Source organism: Carcharhinus amblyrhynchos, chromosome 3, assembly GCF_965287045.1.
Source record: "Carcharhinus amblyrhynchos chromosome 3, sCarAmb.v2.hapA, whole genome shotgun sequence".
NCBI lineage: Eukaryota > Metazoa > Chordata > Chondrichthyes > Carcharhiniformes > Carcharhinidae > Carcharhinus > Carcharhinus amblyrhynchos.
Window position 1 is genome coordinate 135,608,734 of NC_137326.1, and position 21,212 is coordinate 135,629,945.

The 21,212-nt window shown below is 46.6% G+C and overlaps 1 protein-coding gene across 1 annotated transcript in view; it reads right to left on the bottom strand.

Moving 5' to 3' along the window:
* Nucleotides 1-1,703: 1,703 nt before the first annotated feature.
* LOC145341160 (fibroblast growth factor 12) overlaps nt 1,704-21,212 on the bottom strand; it is a 166,304-nt gene continuing 146,795 nt past the window's right edge. Inside the window, exon 5 of the mRNA XM_080186071.1 lies at nt 1,704-2,507. Within this exon, the coding sequence (XP_080042197.1) occupies nt 2,386-2,507 (122 nt within the window). The 3' untranslated portion in view covers nt 1,704-2,385. The remainder of the gene's footprint in view (nt 2,508-21,212) is intronic.

The window sequence follows — 21,212 nt, forward strand, 5'->3', positions numbered from 1 at the left end:
CCTGTCCTAACCACATTTGCTTTAGCTTGCTGTCAAACTTTGATTAGGCTCAGGTGGGCTGCTTCATTCCATTAAAGGTGCTACATCAATGCAAGCCATTATTGTTGCTACAAATCATTCAAAAGTCTCATCAAGGGCCTTTTGAGGAGTTGACCAAATCATAGTTCTGTGAACATTCTTTTTACAAAGAAAAAAGAACAAAGAAAATTACACAGCACAGGAACAGGCCCTTCGGCCCTCCAAACCTGCACTGACCACGGTGCCCAACTGAACTAAAACCTTCCGGCAATATCCCTCTACTCTCATCCTATTTGTCAAGACATCCCTTAAAAATCACTGTTGTATCTACTTCCACTACCTCCCCTGGCACCCATCACCCTTGTGCGAAAAACGTGTCTGTTACATCTCCTTTAAATCTCACACCTTAAACTCACGCCCTCCTAGTAACTGACTCTTCCACCCTGAGAAAAATCTTCTCACTCTGTCAATGCCCCTCATAATCTTGTAGATTTCTATCAGGTCTCCCCACAACCTCCATCGCTTCAGCGAGAACAAACCAAGTTTCTCCAACCTCTCATAGTTCTCATAGTTAATGCCCTCCAGACCAGGCAACATCCTGGTAAATCTTTTCTGTACCCTCTCCAAAGCCTCCACATCCTTCTGATAGTGTGGCGACCAGAATTGAACGCCGTATTTCAAGTGTGGCCTAACTAAGGTTCTATAAAGCTGCAACATGACTTACCAATTTTTAAACTCAGTGCCCCAGTTGACGAAGGTAAGCATGCCGTATGCCTTCTTGATTACCTTCCCCACCTGCGTTGCCACTTTCAGTGACCTGTACACTCAAATCACTCTGCCTATCAATACTCTCAAAGGTTTTGCCATTTACAGTATATTTCCCATCTGTATTAGACCTTCCAAAGTTCATTATCTCACATTTGTAAATTAGTGAAAGTTGGATGGGAATTTTTTGGCTTCAGTGTAGTGACTGCCAGGGTGGACCAGTTCTCACCCTCAGTTCTGTGGCCAACACTGATACTAATCTGATCACCAGCCAGGGACAGCCTGGTCAAGGGGTGAAATGGATGTTGGAGACACACTGCTCAGTAATCACACACACACACACACACACACACACACACACACACACACACACACACACACACACACACACACACACACAATGTCATGAAAGCTGTAACTGGGCTCTAAGCTTGTTTTAGCAAACGCCAGAAATACAGAACAACTCAAAAGCTTTGCTAATTTCAACAACTTTGAGAGTGGCAGAACAATCCAGGTGTAAAACGTCAAACGACCAAGCTATGAGCTGCTGACAGATAATCTATTCAAGGGTATCTCAAATGTTCGACATAATCTCATTTTTCTCACAGGGTGTGGGTATCTTTGCCCGTCCCCTTGTGGAGGTGGTGGTGAACCACCTTCTTGAATAGTGGTTCTGTCGGTACGCCCCGCGTGCTGGGAAGGAGATTTTGAATTGTGGTTATCAAAATAGTGCAGACTTGGATCACTCAACACATACGGACACAGTAGACACGGATCTGGTTCCTACCTTGTCTACTCTCAAAGGTAGGGTCTAGCTTACTTTCAGAGAGAGGACAGAGACTTGGAATTGGGTCAGAGCTTCCGTGGTGGGAATGAGTGTGGGGTTGGAGGTGGAGGATTGGGGTTTGGGGGGGGGGTGGGGGACGGGGAGGGGTGAAAATCAAATGAAATGCAGTCTATTTCCCAGAGGCCAATTGTCCACCAAGCCAAAAGATGTAGTGGCCTTCGTACCCAATAAGAGTTGGACATCCTCTTTATGAGTGACCAGATGTCCTTTCCTTCCCTAGTACTGGAGCGTCACTAAGATGGCATGGAACGTTCTGGATCATGACAGAGTTGGTTGGCCCAGTTAAGGTGCGGCTAACATCATCAGAACACAGAGCCCTGCATCTGCTGTCTGAATGGACTGTGATGGGTTGTTTCCTCGGGTGAAAAGAATGGAATAAGCGTGGTGGTTTCTAAACAAAATCCTCTCTTCAGCTTTAAGATTTTCACCAGTTGAGAAGCAAGAAAAGCCTTTGGATATTTGTTTCAAATCGCAAAACGTGGAGGGAAATTTAAGTTTCTTTTTTTTTCTTTATTTAATGTTTCGTAGATGACTTTACCACAGAGTGGAGAGTTTTGCATAAGAGGAAACAGAATGAAAATCAAGTCCTGATTTAATGTCTCTTTTTTCTTTCAGGCAATGGCTTCATCAGTTCATCTAAAGGAGTGCGTGTGCCAAAAAAATCCTCTCTCCCGGATTCTTTTTTTCTCTATAATTAAATTCTTTTTAAGTTGTGCATATGGTTCCAGTTCAGCTCGCTGGTTGCCTCGCTCCTGCTATGTGGACTCCTCTTGGTTGACGACCTTGCCTCCATTCATGGTTGGCGTTCCTGAACTCTTCCGTGAGCGTCCCGCTTTGTCCCCTATTTCATGCATCGACGGCTCTCTGTACATGCAAACTGGAAAAGAGAAGAGAAAGAAAATGTCGTGAGGTGAGCCTCCGATCCACTCCCTCCCTGACACAATAAAAACCTCACAATCAGCGGGGTTTCCTGCCCAATGGTGCGTCTGCTGATGTGGAAACCACGGCATTATCCCTCAGAGTCCCCGAGGACTCCTTCTCTCTGAGTGGAATTAATGGTTAACTCTTACATCCTCACAGAGCAACGTTCAAACATTCTCATATTGGCAACTGCAAGCAGTTTAAGGCACAGAAGGAGACCATAAGACATAGGAGCAGAAGACGGCCATTCAGCCCATCGAGTCTGCTCCACCATTCAATGAGACCGTGACTGATCTGATGTGATAATCCTCAACTCCACTTTCCCACTTTACCCCCATAAACCTCTTCCTTTACTGATTAAAAATCTGTCTGTCTGGGCCTTGAACATACTTAACAGCCCTCTGCCGTAAAGAATTCCACAGGTTCACTCCCTAAGAGAAGAAATTTCTCCTCATTTCTGTCTTAAATGGCCGACCCCCCTTTACTCTGAGATGATGCCCTAGACTCTCCCACAAGCAAATCACCTCATCCCCTTCCTCTGCCGTGCTCCCACAGCCCTGCACATTCATCCTTAACAGAGAATAATCCGATTCCCTCTTGAACACCATGATTGAATCTACCCCCGTTACATTCTTGGGTGGCGCATTCCGGACACTAACCACTTGCTGCGTGGAAAAGCTTTTCTTCATTTCCCCGTGACTTCTTGTTTCAACCTGCTTAAAGAGGACTCTCCCGTTAACTGCTCTGCCTATACCTCAGTTCAACACAAGGAAGAAGCCAACCCTTTAATGGTTTCCAATACCAGCAAGGCCACAATATCTCACAGTCCCTTCTCTCACCAAAAACACATCTAATTGTCACTGGTCTTAGTTCTAGCTTTAGTGCCTTCCCTGGTGACCTACTCCAGCTAGTCTTTCCCTAAACCTCTCCGCCTCTCTCTCCATCTTTAAGTTGCTGCTTAAAACCTACTACTTCGATCAAGCTTTGGCCCACCTCTCTAAATATCTCTTTGTGTGGCTCAGTGACATTATATTTGAAACCCAAGTGTAGTGGCAGCTCGGTGGCACAGTGGTTAGCACTGCTGCGCCAAGGACCCGGGTTCGATTCCCAGCTTGGGTCACTGTGTGTGCAGAGTCTGCACATTCTCCCCGTGTCTGCATGGGTTTCCTCCGGGTGCTCCGGTTTCCTCCCACAGTCCAAAAGACGTGCTGGTTAGGGTGCGCCGGCTGTGCTAAATTCTCCCTCAGTGTACCCGAACAGGCGCTGGAGTGTGGCGACTAGGGGGATTTTCACATTAACTTCATTGCAGTGTTAATGTAAGCCTACTTGTGACACTAATAAATAAACTTTAAACTTGGGATGCATGGGGTAAAAATTTCTCTTGGGTGGTGTGTTTAACTGCATTGATTGCAGTGGAACTGGATATTGGATAGTGTTTATCCCCAGTATTTGTGTAATCTGAGCCATAAAGAATTTCCAGAACAAAATCGCAAATTGCTATTTCTTTTACACTGAACCAATCACATCATAGAATCCTGAAGAGTAAGGGCACTGATTGAAAAGGATAATGGGAAAGTTCAGAAACACATCGCTCAGGTTTAATTCACAAATAAATTGTGGCGGCTAATCTTCCATTTATAAGTTGATAAGATATAGGAGCAGCATTAGGCCATTCGGCCCATCGAGTCCGCTCCGCCATTCGATCATGGCTGATATGTTCCTCATCCCCAATTTCCTGCCTTCTCTCCATAACCCTTCAACCCCATTCCCAATTAAAAATCTGTCTAACCCCTCCTTAAATTTACTCACTGTCCCAGCACCCACCGCACTTTGGGGCAGCGAATTCCACAGATTCACAACCCCTTGGGAGAAATAGTTTCTCCTCCGACTCTGTTTTAGATTTGCCGCCGCTTATCCTGAGACCTCTCGTCCTAGAAAGCCCCACCAGCGGAAGCATCCGCTCCACACCCACTTTATTCATACCTTTTATCACCTTGTATACCTCAATTTGATCTCCCCTCATTCTCCTAAATTCCATTTCGGCCTAAACTGTTCAATCTCTCTTCATACGACAAACCCCTCATCTCTGGAATCAATCTAGTGAACCTCCACTGAATTGCCTCCAACGCCAATACATCTTTCCTCAAATAAGGGAACCAAAACTGTGCACAATACTCCAGGTGCGTCCTCACTAATACCTTGTATAGTTGCAACAACACTTCCTTATCTTTATATTCTATTCCTATAGCTCTAAATGCCAATATTCCATCTTTGTTATCTGCTGTACCTGCGCGCTAACTTTCTGAAACTCATTTCTTGTCTTCTCTCTCCGTCCCCATGGGGGGATCTGGCTGTTTCTCCTCTGGATAATAAAGGTGGCACACTCGGCCACCTTTATCGGCCGAGTGGCACACTCGGATGTTGCCGCTCCCTATGCTTGCTGGGGCAGGAGTTAATCGGGAGTCGCTCTGGATGTGTGGCGATGAATGGTTTTAAAATTCATGAGAAAAACCTAACCAGTTGCCTGTGGAGCTAACAGAGTGTTTGCTGCCAAGATGCTACAAACTCCTTGTCACTTGGATTTCTGCAGCTGTGCCTCGAGTGAGAGAACTCTAAAGCTTCTTTCTGGCACGATTTTCTCTTTCAAATTGCTGCTACACTCTCCTTCCACTGAAGCTCCAAATATCCACTTCCACACAATCGCTCGGCTCCCAGCTGATTCATTCCCTCACCTCCTACTTCATTTCCTCCCACAACCTACATGTTTTCATCCTGGTGTCAATTAGTTATTGCACGTATATAATATCTGTGACTTTTTTTGTGTGTCGAAAACTTGTCCGAATACACTCCCCAGAAGTACTATATTTTACTGTGTTAAAGGGGCTAAGTAAATAAAAAGTACAACTTGCATTTAAAAGGCACTTTTTAAAAAAACCTCAGCATTTCACAAAGCACCATTCAGCAAGTGAACTACTTTCGAAAGACAGTCACTGCTTTTGGAAAGATTGCAGCCAGTTGGCACACTCCCCCAAACAATAATCTGATAAATGATCCGAGATAATGGCCAGTACTTCCTGGCCATTCACGCCTCGCCATTACAAGCGCAGACGAGGGATGTGGCACTCAGCCAGATTTCCCTTCGCTGCAGCGGGACTGGAGAATCCCGCTGGCACAAACGGCTGGAAAATTCCGGCCTATGCTGAAACATAAGTACATAACATAAGAAATAGGAGCAGGAGCCGGCCATCTAGCCCTTCGAGCCTGCCCCGCCATTCAATAAGATCATGGCTGATCTGAAGCAGGAAAGTGGAACTGAGCCACGACAGATCAGCCATGATCTTATTGAATGGCGGGGCAGGCTCGAAGGGCTAGATGGCCTACTCCTGCTCCTATTTCTTATGTTATAGAACATAGAACATAGAACATTACAGCGCAGAACAGGCCCTTCGGCCCACGATGTTGCGCCGACCAGTTAAAAAACAATGACCCACTAATCTAAACCAATCCCTTTTCGTCCATAAACCTATCCACGGATCTCTTAAACGCCCCCAAACTAGGAGCATTTACAACTGCAGCAGGCAGGGCATTCCAATCCCTCACCACCCTCTGGGTAAAGAACCTACCCCTGACATCCGTCCTATAACTATCCCCCCCTTAATTTAAAGCCATGCCCCCTTGTGCTAGCTTTCTCCATCCGAGGAAAAAGGCTATCACTGTCCACCCTATCTAAACCTCTAATCATCTTATATGTTTCAATAAGATCCCCTCGTAGCCGCCTTCTTTCTAGTGAAAACAACCCCAAATCCCTCAGTCTCTCCTCATAGGACTTCCCCTCCATACCAGGCAACATCCTGGTAAACCTCCTCTGCACCCTCTCCAAAGCCTCCATATCCTTCCTGTAATGTGGGGACCAGAACTGCACACAATACTCCAAGTGCGGCCGCACCAGAGTTGTGTACAGTTGCAACATGACGCTGCGACTCCTAAATTCAATCCCCCTACCAATAAACGCCAAGACACCGTATGCCTTCTTAACAACCTTATCTACTTGATTCCCAGTGTTTCAGCAGTGTTGGTAAAAGGGAAAGTATCAGCCCCAGGACATTGGGGAGAACACACCGGCCCTTGTTTGAGACATTACCAGGGGATCTTTGCTGTCGAACTGAGAAATAGCACCTGGAGAGAACAACATTCCCTCAGAGAGGAACCTGAGCCTTCCTCAGGTGTCTGGTGTGAGAAGTGGACCCAGAACTAGTGCCTCAGACGTAGGAGTACTACCCACGGAGCTACCACTGACAGCTGCAAGTTAGTGCCGTTAAAAAGAAACCAAGCTTGTGGTTGAGATGGAAGATACAGAGGAATTTGAGAAAGCCCCTGTCACCAACACATTATTATTCACTGACTCTGCAAATCCCTCAAATTAATATTTGATGAGTGCGCAAGTGTTGCACATGAATATTTGATGGCTGAATATTAATGTTTAACTCACACAAAAACATAAAGAAACAGTTCAGTGTTGTCATGAACTCAGCAATTACTGAAAGTTTCCAAGAAGTTTTTATGACATTTATTTTTTAATGTAACTTACTTTATCAAATCAGAGAGGATATCAGTGCCGGAAAAAAGAAATATCTCACTATTTCAGCAATCAGGACAGGTTTTCAACACACTGAGGGCAGGAACATGTTAAATACAGAGTAAAGCTCCCTCTAATCTATCCCCATCCAACACTCCCAGGACAGGTACAGCACGGGGTTAGATACAGAGTAAAGCTCCCTCTAATCTATCCCCATCAAACACTCCCAGGACAGGTACAGCACAGGGTTAGATACAGAGTAAAGCTCCCTCTACACTGTCCCCCATCAAACACTCCCAGGACAGGTACAGCATGGGGTTAGATACAGAGTAAAGCTCCCTCTACACTGTTCCCATCAAACACTCCCAGGACAGGGACAGCATGGGGTTAGATACAGAGTAAAGCTCCCTCTACACTGTCCCCCATCAAACACTCCCAGGACAGGGACAGCATGGGGTTAGACACAGAGTAAAGCTCCCTCTACACTGTCCCCATCAAACGCTCCCAGGACAGGTACAGCATGGGGTTAGATACAGAGTAAAGCTCCCTCTACACTGTCCCCATCAAACACTCCCAGGACAGGTACAGCATGGGGTTAGATACAGAGTAAAGCTCCCTCTACACTGTCCCCCATCAAACACTCCCAGGACAGGTACAGCATGGGGTTAGATACAGAGTAAAGCTCCCTCTACACTGTCCCCATCAAACACTCCCAGGACAGGTACAGCATGGGGTTAGATACAGAGTAAAGCTCCCTCTACACTGTCCCCATCAAACACTCCCAGGACAGGTACAGCATGGGGTTAGATACAGAGTAAAGCTCCCTCTACACTGTCCCCCATCAAACACTCCCAGGACAGGTACAGCATGGGGTTAGATACAGAGTAAAGCTCCCTCTACACTGTCCCCCATCAAACACTCCCAGGACAGGTACAGCACAGGGTTAGGTACAGAGTAAAGCTCCCTCTACACTGTCCCCCATCAAACACTCCCAGGACAGGTACAGCATGGGGTTAGATACAGAGTAAAGCTCCCTCTACACTGTCCCCCATCAAACATTCCCAGGACAGGTACAGCATGGGGTTAGATACAGAGTAAAGCTCCCTCTACACTGTCCCCCATCAAACATTCCCAGGACAGGTACAGCATGGGGTTAGATACAGAGTAAAACTCCCTCTACACTGTCCCCCATCAAACACTCCCAGGACAGGTACAGCACAGGGTTAGATACAGAGTAAAGCTCCCTCTACACTATCCCTTTAATGTGTATCAGACCTTGACTCAGGAGAGATCCTCACTGAACCAACATCTCATTTTCTGGTGATGCACAAAGAGAATAAGCATTCAGAAAATTTATCAAAAAGATGCAACACATCTCAAAAAATTCTTTGTTTCTATCTGAGTTTAGGTTAAGAAATATTTGAAATAATATTGGGTGTGGTTTACCAGGCCCACTCGGCCTGGGTGCAGATCCTGCACTGGCCTTTAAATCACACGAGCGGCCGGATTTGAGGCACTGAGATCTCAGTTTGTGGTCATCCCCTCTGCCCACCGGTGACATCATCAGGTTCACGGCCAGAATGGGTTCAGCGTAAAGTTCTACCCAGAGACTTGCCCCTTGCTGGGACACTGGGCACTTTGAGTGCCCTCAGGGCACAGGCCAGGGGCAATACCATGGTGGGGATCACCCTCTTCCACTGGTGGTGTTCCCCTTCTGCATGTATGTGGGGGGGGGAGTCACCTTATCCTTGTCATGTTGGGGAGCGGGTGGAGGGGGGGAGTTTGAGGGGATTGGGTGTTATTTTGGGTGGGAGGGGACCCCTTCTGTGTGTGGGAGTTGGGGTCGCTCCCCTTATCCACTGGGGGGTCCTAATCGGGAGGGTGTGGGTGCCCATGTCTGATTTGGGGGTGGATGTCCTTTTTTTTGAGTGGAGCAGGGGGGGTGGTTGACCCTAAATTTAACTTTGAGCTCAGTGCGCCCTTAAGAAAAGAGGGGCTTGATCTCAAATTCCCATCGTTGCTGGTGTACTTTCCCCACACCTCCAGCTGGCTGTCCAATCCTCACTTGCACTCTGGGTGCCATTAAATCAGACGGGAAATGGCAGCCGTGAAACCGGTGAGTTTCACACAGTTTTTCCTGCCTGAGCCAACACTCTGTGTTATACTGGGAAGATTGCACCCATTGAATCCTAAACCTGATTTCATTATTCCCAACTTTTCCAGCCCTCATCCATTTGTTTTAGCTACGGACATAAATAATAAAGCGCAATAGACTACGCTAAAAAATAATTCCAGACTTGAAAGCGTGTAAGACGGGGAGAGAGTGTGGACAGTGGGGAGAGGGATGCAGGGAAGAGGGTAATAAACTAACTCTGTGGGTTCACATCATTCTGAGGAAAATTATTACGTCACAGGGAAATGGGCAAGTGATTCGCTGGTGAGTATTTATCTTCCAAAACTCGTATAATTTATTCATAATTGTAAGATTTTTAATTCATAGTTGTAAAGGTTATTCCCAGTGCTAATGAAGCAGAGTTAATCAGTCAGGTCATCGTTCAAAACCTACTGGGAAATAATGATCATAATACCACATTAAGTTTGAAGGTTACAAAATCCAATCACAAACACGACTCTTAAACTTAAACAAAGCCAATTTTGGTAAACCGAAAGATATAGAATGCGCAACATAAATACATTCTATTGAAAAACAAAACCTCAGCAGGAATACCCCATCCGTGGCTCACTCAGGAAATTAAAGATAGTATTAGATTAAAAGAAGAGGCATACTCTGCTGCAAAAGAACAGTCGCAAGTGTGAGGATTGGGAGTGTCCTACAACCAGCAGAGGCCACCAAAATGTTGATATTCAGGGGACAAAATAAGAATATGAGTGTGAGCCAGTCAGTAATATAAAAGTTTTTATATGCTACAAAAAAGGAAAAGAGTAGCTAAAATAAACATGGGTTCTTTCAAAGCAGGAGAAATGATCATGGGGAATGAGAAAATGGCAGACACATTGAACAAATATTTTGTATCTCTTTTCACAATTGAAGATACATTTTTCCCAGCAGAACTTAGGGGTGAGGAACTTAAAGAAGTTAATGTTGGCAAAGAAAAAAGTATTGGAGAAATTTAAGTGGCTAAAATCTAACAAATCTCTGGGATCTGATGTCCTAAACCCTAGAAATCTACAAGACAATAACAGCGGAGATAGTGAATGTAAGTCTATGATGTACCAAATCACTTAGATTCTGGGACAGTTCCATTAGATTGGAACTTGGCAAATGTTATAGTGCTTTATAAGAAAGCAGAGAAAGGGAAAATAGTGAACTATAGGCCCGTTAGTCTCACATCAGATGTTGGGAAAAAGTTGGAATCTGTTATTAAAGAAGTCTTAACTTTTTGTTATTCATTCATGGGACGTGGGCATTGCTGGCTAGCATTATTGTCCATCCTAGTTATCCTTGTTGAGAGTCAACCACATTGCTGTGGCTCTGGAGTCACATGTAGGCCAGACCAGATAAGGACAGCAGATTTATATATAGGACATTAGTGAACAAGATAGGTTTTCCTGACAATGGTTTCATGGTCGTCAGGAGATTCTTAATTCCAGATTGTCTTTATTGAATTTAAATTCCACCATCTGCTGTGGTGGGATTCGAACTTGGGTCCCCGGAACGTTAGCTGAGTTTCTGGATTATTATTCTAGCGATAATACCATTCGGCCATCACCTCCCATTTAGCAAAGACTGGTTACTGGGCCTCCGTCAACACACCGTGCCCACATTAATAAACTTAATTCCTGCAATGAAGGAATGGCATTAATTGGTTTTGTGTTTTATAAATAGGCAGAACAAAAAAAACCTGACCCTGATTCCAGTTCTAAACCCACCTTTCAGCTGCCTGGGTGCCATGCTCTGGAATTCCCTCCCTACATCTCTCTTGCTCTCTCACCTCATTAAGTCATTTCCTAAATCAATCCCTCTTTGACCAGGCTTTTTAATCACCTATCCTAACATTGCCACATGTGGCTTGTGTCCAGTCTTGCTGTGAATCTTTACTATGTTAAAGCTCCTCTAGAAATGCAAATGTTCTTCTTGTTATCTTATTTTCCAGAGTTTGATATATATGTATTGCAATGCTTCCTCCATTTTACTTACAAATTATGTACTCTTATTTATTACCACTGCTGCAAAAGACTTTAAAGACTTGGTTTACCTTTTCTGAACTCTTTTTGCTTGCTTAGCTAACTCTAATATTTGTATCCATCAGAGCAGCAAGTATGTGACACTTGTTATTCAGCCTAGTCCAACCCACCAATACTCTTTGTAAAACTGAAGGCGTCAAGTCCCAAACCAGGCCTCAGCAATGATATATTCAAATGGACTCCCTCAGTCAATGTCGCTAAAACGCTAAGACATTGTTGTTTGTTTGAGCTTGCTGTGCATAATTGCTGCACTTATTTCACTATAATAGCAATTACACTTCAGAAGATGTTTCATTGGCTGTCAAGGCTACCTCATTGAATGTTTTTAAGGCAGAGATAGATTTTTGAACAGTAAAGGAATTAAGGGTTATGATGAGTGGGCGGGTAAGTGGAGCTGAGTCCATGAAAAGATCAGCCATGATCTTATTGAGTGGCGGAGCAGGCTCGAGGGGTCAGATGGCTACTCCTGCTCCTGGTTCTTATGTTCTTAGGTGCTTTGGAATGTTCCAAGGTTGCAAAAGGCACTCAAGTCCTTCTTTAACTTGTGTTCTCATTGGTTCTTGGCCCCACTATACGTTCTGCTCTCACAAGAGCTACCTCAGCAACTTACCAACAACTCAGTTAGCCGATTGTACTCCAAACATTTCAGCAACTTCTAAAACAGCTCAGAATTTAACCCAAGAGGAATGTTTGCAGCATCCTCACAGAGTCACCTAACCCGACATTGTTACAGCAGAGGGAGAGGGGGAGAGAGGGGAAAAGGTGGGGGGCACGGAGAGAGAGAGAGACAGGGAGAGAGACAGAAGGAGAGAGAGGGAGTGAGTGAGTGGGAGAGACAGAAAGAGAGGGGGAGAGGGAGGGTGAAAGAGAGAGTGAGAGAAAGAGGAAGAAAGAGAGAGAGAAAGAAAGAGAGGGAGGGGGAGAGGGAGAGAGACAGAAGGAGAAGGAAGGGGAAAAGGGAGAGAGAGAGAGAAAGAGAGAACAAGAGAAAGAGGAAGAGAGAGAGAGGGAGGGACAGAGAGAGGAGGGCGAGGGGGGGAGAGAGAGAGAGAGAGCAAGAGAAAGAGACAATGAAAGAGAGTGAATGGAAGAGGAAGAAAGAGAGAGAGGGAGAGTGCAAGAGAGGGAGAGAGAGAGAAGAGAAAGAGAGGGGGAGAGGGAGAGAGCAAGAGAGAAAATGAGAGAAAGCAAGAGAAAGAGAGATAAAGAGAGAAAGAGAAAAAGAGAGAAAGAATGTGAGGGATAGAGATGGACAGAGATGGACAGAGAGAGAGAGAGGGAGAAAGGAAAATGGAAACCAGTAACTTTGACATTTATGGTTATTCTGGTGAGCTACTGAATCGGAACAAATAAATTCTCAGAGAAACACACCTGTCTACCACAGTCAAACACTGTACATCCAGGATTATCACAAAGTTCACAAAGCTGTTAATAAATTATCTCACAGTTTGTTATTATATATAAAAGCAGTGAAGCATGTTGGCTGGATCACAGGAGTACACGGTTTATGATACACCGTTACCGTACAGTAAGGGAACACATGTACAATAGACAAAATGAGCAACAAAAGTCACAGAACAGAGGGTTCAAGCACGTTGACAAAGCCCATCATACAGAGTTCAATACAGATACTGTGAGGATACAAAGAAGCATATTAGCAATTTCAAAGCGCGTGTTAGTTACACATGAATGGGAATTACAACCGTAGCAACAACAGCATCCTTCCATTGACTGGGATAGACTGACAAACATCCGCTTGGGTACAAATTGAGCTGAGATCATTTGATCTGAAGTTTCAGAAACCCATTTGAAAAAAAGGTTCATTTACACTTCAAGGAACGATTCTTTGCGATTTAGTGTGTGAAATCTGTACAGACTAAAAGCAGTCACAGTGTCACTCAGTCTTTGCAACTCTTTTCCTCAAGGAAGACAGGGACGCGTACAGGAATGTAGTTCATTCTACCAGTGCCAAGGTACTGACTCTCTCCCTCGTGGCTCGCTAGGTAACTCTGGGTCAGAGATCATTGGGTCCAGGTTCCTTTCCTGAGCCCATAATCCAAGCCGGTACACTCCCAGTGACGGTACTGAGGGAATGCTGCACTGCCAGGGGTGCTGTCTTTTGGATGAAGTGTTAAACTGACCTATCCATATTTATTCATGAGACTGGACATCAGCAGATAAACACTTCAATGCTTTAGCAGTTTCTCTGCAACTATTCAGGAAAATGCATTAGGCACTCATAAGTATCACACAACACAATGTTGATGCAAAGTGTCCTGTTGGACACCATTAAGATTTGGACAGATAGATGGATTGCTCTATCTACATGCAACAATTCCTAAATATATAGCACCTTTGATGAAGAAAAATGGCAGAAGGCCTCCATCAGAATGATTATTAAACATTTGACATGGGGAAGGTCACCAGGGCACTGGTCAGAGAGTCAGATCCTAAAATGCAGCCTAAAGGGGGAGGAGGGAGAATTGGAACGATGGAGAGATTGAGGAAGGCGTTTCCAGAATTTATGTTCCAGATTGTCGATGAGTCCAAGAAACCAGAATTGGAAAGACAGCAGAGATTTCGGAGGGTTTGTGGGCTGGAGGACTTTGTGGAGATGTGGGAGGGTGGAGGGGGTGGGCTGGAGACGAGGTGTGAATCAGATAAGCTGAATCAGAGGTTGAGAGGCGATTGGGGCTGTGATGTGATGCGAAATATTACCGCACAGGAACACATGCCAGAGCTCGGTGCGCTGCACAGACCTTACATCGATGAGACACACATTTAGCAAAAAGCAGTACATAACAGCAAAATATGAAGAAAGAAGAAAAGTACAGCACAGGAACAGGCCCAATGGCCTTCCGAGCCTGTGCCAATCATGATGTCCAAACTAAAAAAAATCCAGTTGCCCTTACTCGGTCTGTATCCCTCTATTCCCTCCCTATTCCTGTACCCATCCAGATGCCTCTTAAATGTTGCTAATGCGCCTGCTTCCACCACCTCCACTGGCAGCGTGTTCCAGACACCCACCACCTTCTGCGTCAAAAACTTCCCCCGCACATCTCCCTGAAACTTTTCCCCTCTCACCTTGAACCTGTGTCCCCTCCCCCCCTGTAATTGACACTTGCACCTTAGGAAAAAGCCTCTGACTATCCACCCTGTCTATGCCTCTCATAGTCCTGCTGACCTCTATCAAGTCTCCCCTCAGCCTCCGATTTTTCCAGTGGAAACAATCTTAGTTTATTCAGCCTCTCCTCTCTGCCAACCACCCTTGAAAGCAGACATTCTTGATCTGTGCTGATTTAACTGATCTCTGTATGAGGCACTGGTTGTGACACACGTCAGCCCTGGGGAAGAAGGAATGTCAGATAGATTTCCCACTCCTGCCATCACGCCTGTGCTTGTCACTAACATTATGGAAAATGTACATGTGCATGTGAGGACTAAATTTCCGTTGAGATGCTCTCTTACACATCTCCCAGCTCTCTCTCAATGCCAATACTTTCCAGTGTCCAGATCCAAAGCTGTGAAGTTCCATCCCAAAACCTGGCTATCCCTCTCGCCTTCTTTAATTCTCTGCTTAAGACCAACCTCTTGGGACAAATTTTTGACTGATTATTCTAAATGTCCTCACTCTCCTCCTTAAATTTCTCTTGTCCTTTTACATAATAAGGACATAAGAACATAAGAAATAGGAGCAGGAGTAGGCCATCTAGCCCTTCGAGCCTGCCCCGCCATTCAATAAGATCATGGCTGATCTGTCGTGGCTCAGTTCCACCTTCCCGCCCTCTCCCCATAACCCTTAATCCCCTCTCTTATCAAAAACCCATCAACCCGCGTCTTAAAAATATTTAGCGAGGCAGCCTCCACCACTTCAACGGGCAGAGAATTCCAGAGATTCACCACCCTTTGAGTGAAGAAGTTCCTCCTCCCTCCTGGGAAGCAGCTTGGATCTTTTTACTACAGGTTTTCTTTCATTCATTAGGGCGATACGGTGGCACAGTGGTTAGCACTGCTGCCTCAAGGTGCCAGGAATCCAGATTCAATCCTGGCCTCGGATCATTGTCAGCACATTCTCCCCATGTCTGCGTGGGTTCTGTCCGGGTGCTCCGGTTTCCTTCCACAAGATGTGCAGGTTAGGTTGATTGGCCATGCTAAATTGACCATTAGTGTCAGGGGGATTAGCAGGGTAAATACATGAGGTTTTGGGGATGGGGCCTGGACGGAATTATTGTCAGTGCAGACTCGATGGGCTGAATGGCCTCCTTTAGCACTGCAGATTCTATGATTTACGGGATGTGGGCTTCACAGGCTGCACCAGCATTTACTGTCCATCCCTAACTGCCCTCCATTTCAGAAGGCAGTTGTGAGTCAACCCCATTGCTGTGGCTCTGGACGCACATGTAGACCAGACCAAGTAAGGGTGGTCAATATCTTTCACTAAAGTGAACCAGATGGGTTTTTACGACAAGTGACAATGGTTTGATGGTCATCAGTAGACTTTATAATTCCAGATTTTTGGTGAACTCAAATTTCACCGTGGTGGGCTATGAACCAGGTCCCCAGGTTTGCCCTGGTGTCTAGACTACTAGACCGGAGACAATACCACTATACCACCATCTCCCTTGTTATATAAAAGCCAAGTGTTGTAGTGATCTCGTGCCCTGTCATTCTCACATGGAAATGAGCCAGTTGAACATGTTCCCAGGGGACAGACTGAAAGGAAGGAGGTAAATTCAGGGCAAGGGACATATTTTGTGTTTTGCCAGCGAGGAGTGGAGCAGTGACCACTTGCTGAGTCACTTAAATCCTGTGCCCACTAAATAATTTCACTGGAATTCACTCGGGTGGATGATTTAGAGGTGTACCGAGCCTGGGTACATCATCATTTGATAAAGTGCTGTTAAATGATTAAGCTGGCGAGGTGCCGGTTCAGATGTGCTGCCTTTGGAATGTTGCCCTGTGCCCAACTTACAGCAACTTGTTCAGGTTGCTCGGAAAAAACTCACAAAGCATTTTGACTTATTGAAAGGGTGAGAAAGTCTTTTGCGCAACCCCATTGAACCCCATTGGGTGGCACAGTAGCACAGTGGTTAGCACTGCTGCTTCACAGCTCCAGGGTCCTGGGTTTGATTCCTGGCTCGGGTCACTGTCTGTGTGGAGTTTGCACATTCTCCTTGTGTCTGTGTGGGTTTCCTCCGGGTACTCCGGCTTCCTCCCACAATCCAAAGATGTGCGGGTTAGGTTGATTGGCCGTGCTAAGAAATTGCCCCTTAGTATCCAGGGATGTGTAGGTTAGAGGGATTAGTGGGTATAATATGTAGGGATATGGGGGTAGGGCCTGGGTGGGATTGTAGTCTCAATGGGCTGAAGGGCCTCTTTCTGCACTGTAGGGTTCTATGTCTATGTAACCCAGTGCCAAGGGACCTGGGTTCGATTCCAGCCTTGGGTCACTGTCCACTTGGAGTTTACACGTTCTCCCTGCGTCTGCACAAGTTTCCTCCGGGTGCTCCAATTTTCTCCCACAGTCTAAAGATGTGAGGGTGAGGTGGATTGTCCGTGCTAAATCAATCCTTAATGTTTATTTATTAGTTACAAGTAAGGCTTACATTAACACTACAATGAAGTTACTGTGAAATTCCCCTAGTCGCCACACTCTGGCGTCTGTTCAGGTCAATGCACCCTAACCAGCACATCTTTCAGACTGCGGGAGGAAACCGGAGCACCTGGAGGAAACCCACGCAGACATGGGGAGAACGTGCAAACTCCGCATAGACAGTGACCCCAAGCTGGGAATCGAACCCCGGCACTGTGAAGCAGCAATGCTAACCACTGTGCCAAGGTCTTCAGTGTTTTGTGTCCCAAGACATGTAGGTTCGGGGGATTAGCGGGGTAAATGCATGGGCAGTGGGGTGGGTCTGGGTAAGAAGATGCTCTGTTGAAGAGTTGGTGCAGGCTCGATGGGCCAAATGGCCTCCTACTGCAACGCAGGGATTCTACAGATAAGATTTTAGTTGAGTACAGATTTACAAAACCAAGGTGGGTAGAAGGAGTTAGAGACATGATCTGAGTGAATGGCGGAATAGGCTGGTAAGATTAAATGGCCTCACTAGTCAATACACTGGCTGTCAATATTCAGAACTGACAGCACAGAAACAGACCATTTAGCTCATTGTGCAGACGTTTGTGCTCCACAGAAGCATCCTCCCGGGTTCGTGCTGTGTCCATGTCTTTCTTTAGCTTCCCCCTAAATGCCACTCGCCTCAGTGGGATCGAGTTCTCACCGGCCGGGATAAAGAAACCCTGCCGTTTCTTGGAATGTGGCTCACTCTTGGAACACAAGAAACAGGAGCGGGGATAGACCGTACAGCTTGTCAAGCCTGCTCCGCCATTCAAACACCATCACGGTTGATCTTGGCCTTCACTTTCCTGCCATTCCCCATGTCCCTCGACTCCCAGAGGGATCAAATATCCGTCTGCCGCAGTCTGTAACATACTCAATGATGGAGCATCCAAAACCCAGGATTCCAGGGATTCAAAACCCCTTTGGGTGATGTAATTCCTTCTCGTTTCAGTTCTAAATGATTAGCCCCGTGCCCTGAGACTGGGCCCCGTTTATTAGATTCCCCAGTCAGGGGAAACAGCCTCTCAGTGTCCACCCTATCAATATCTTTGAGACACTTATCTTGCGAGTTTACGTCTATTAATCTTAACAGAGAGAAGCTCACAGGCTGCCTTGTTTCCAAGGAGTTCCCAGTGAGCAGAGCTCTCCCACTGGAGTGCCAGAGTCTGGAATCGTGGAATCCCTAACAGTGCAGAAGGAGGCCATTTGGCCCATTGAGTCTGCACTCCAACAGAGCATCCCAGCCAGGCATAACCCCGTAACCCCACGCATTTATCCCACTGCTCCCCTTAACCTACACATCTTTAGACACTGAGGGAGAATTTAGCACGGCCGATCCACCTAACCTGCGCGTCTTTTCAGACTGCGGGAGGAAAAGCAAAGCACCCGGAGAAAACCCACAAAGAGACAGGGAGAACGTGCAGACTACACGCAGACAATCACCCAATCGAACCCGGGTCCCTGGCACTGTGAGACGGCAGTGCTAACCACTGTGCCACCATGTTCACTGATCAGCTACACCTGATGTTGCCACAGCCGGAGCACTGCGATCGATGGAGATTAGACAACGCTGGCACACCCCTCGAGAAATCGACCACCAGCTCCGCTCCAAAACATTCGCGAGGGTGTATTTCAACGGCCGATTTTTAATTCTAAAAAAGCTTCTGAAAATAGCTGTGTTGCCTCAGACTAAAAACACAAGTGTGTAAAGTTTCTTCCCTGATTGCTACACATTGGACCGGTCCACCAGGGACACGGGTGCTGTGGTAATGAACGAGCCCCTTTGTCACTTTCAGTTGGTAATTTCAGTAAGCAAAGGAGAAGCTGGCAGTGACATTAGATCCAACCCAGAGGAACGCCAGGATGGATTAAATGGGCTTTCCACATCTATCACATCGACAGGATTTGTCCGTGAGTTTCTTTCCCACCCGAGCATTGGGAGAGGATGTTGGATCCAGATCTGAAATGTACGGCTGGAGATAACGCTCGAGAAAAACTTTTGATTTTCCATCAATGATCAGAACTGTTATTTAAAAGAGAGTAGGCAAAGCGGATGGGGGAGAGGGATGGGGGAGGGGGGGGGCGGATAGGGAGGGGGACAGGGGAATGGGAGGGCAATGGAAATAGGGAGGGGCAAGGAGATGGGGGGGAAGGGAGGGTGGGGGGGATAGGGAGGGGGACGGGGATAGGATGGGGAAGGAGATAGGGAGGGGGAGGGGGAGGAGGGGAAGGGGATAGGGAGGAGGACGGGGGATTGGGAGGCCAATGGAAATAGGGAGGGGCAAGCAGATGGGGGGGAAGGGAGGGGGAGGGGATAGGATGGGGAAGGAGATAGGGAGGGGGAAGGAGATAGGGAGGGGGAAGGATTGGGAGAGGGAGATAGGGGGATAGGGAGGGGAAGCGGATAGGGTGGGGGGGATAGGGTTGGAGAAGGAGATAGGGAGGAGGAAAGAGATGGGGGGAGGGGATAAGGGAGGGGAAGAGGGATAGGGTGGGAGGAAAGATGAGGAGGGGGAAAGAAAGGGAGAAGGAAGCACGGAGATCACTGGAATGGTGAGTATTGAGGTGAGGATTACAGAGGAGTATGTTCTAATGGTGAACAGGGGCAGGAATGGGGTGCAGCTGGATAATATTACAGAGATAGTGAATGGTCTTTATAGTGGAGAGCTCAGAATAGGAAGCTGCGGGGCAGGTTTGTTCTGTGCTGTTGAGATGGGATCGGGGATCCTAATGAAGAATTGAGAGTCGAAATGCAGATGTTACTGTAGTGACTTTTATCAGTTAATTGATGTGGGCCTGTTAGAATATGAGCTCCCTGATTAAAGGCCCATCTACAGGTCCAGGCAACGGGTGACCGAGGGGATAGTCCAATCCGATTGTCTGCCTCTCTAGCGCAGCTACATTTGCAGCTGGTTGTCCCTGGAGTACAGTCTGAGGGCACAGTTGATGTTTTCCATGCCTGCTGGGCACCGTAGGGGCTAGGTGGCACATTATTGACCCCTTTAATCACATTTTAATTTGTTGTTTTAAGTTTTCTTTCTGCTTTGTCTTTTGTTTCGGGTGGTTCCCCTCCTTTTAAGGAGCTTCCCCTTTTTGAGTTGTCCGGAAGTTAGTTTGATTTTGTTTATTTGGTTGGACGAAAAAGAGCTTCCAGATTAAAGGTCCATTAAAGGGAAGTCGTGTCTGACAAATTTACTGGAGTTCTATGAGGATGTGTCTAGGGCGGTGGATAGAGGAGAGCCGGTGGATGTGGTCTTTCTGGATTTTCAGAAGGCGTTTGACAAGGTACCTCACAAGAGGTTATTGCAGAAGGTAAGGGGGCATGGAGTTGGGGGTAGGGTGTTAGCATGGATAGAGGATTGGTTGTCAAATAGGAGGCAGAGAGTGGGGGTCAATGGGTGCTATTCGGATTGGCGGATGGTGACTAGTGGAGTGCCCCAGGGGTCGGTGCTGGGGCCTCAGCTTTTTACCATTTATATAGACGATCTGGAGGAGGGAACCGAGTGTAGGGTGTCGAAATTTGCTGATGACACCAAGATTGGGGGAACGGCAAATTGTGCGGAGGGTGTGGAGAGTCTGCAGAAGGATCTAGATAGGCTGGGCGAATGGGCCAGGAAATGGCAAATGGAATTTAATGTTGGCAAGTGTGAGGTGGTCCATTTTGGTAGGAAGAATGGTAGGAAGGACTATTACTTATGGGGCAAAAAACTGCAGCAGGCGACGGTGCAGAGGGACCTCGGGGTCCTTGTGCATGAGTCGCAAAAACCCAGCTTGCAGGTGCAGCAGGTGGTCAGGAAGGCGAATGGGATGCTGGCCTTCATAGCGAGGGGGATTGAATATAAAAGTAGGGAGGTCTTGCTGCAGCTGTATAGGGCATTGGTGAGGCCGCAGCTGGAGTACTGTGTGCAGTTTTGGGCGCCGCACCTGCGCAAAGATATTTTGGCCTTGGAGGGAGTGCAGAGGAGGTTTACTAGGCTGATACCGGAGTTGAGGGGGTTGAGCTATGAGGAGAGGCTGAATAAACTAGGCTTGTACTCGTTAGAGTTTAGAAGAATGAAGGGAGATCTCATTGAGACGTATAAGATGATGAATGGGATGGATAGGATAGAGATGGAGAGACTCTTCCCGCTCAAAAAAGACAGTAGGACTAGGGGGCACAGCCTCAAGATAAAGGGGGGGGCGGTTTAGAACGGAGTTGAGGAGGAACTTCTTCACTCAAAGGGTGGTGAATCTCTGGAATTCTCTGCCCGTTGAGGTGG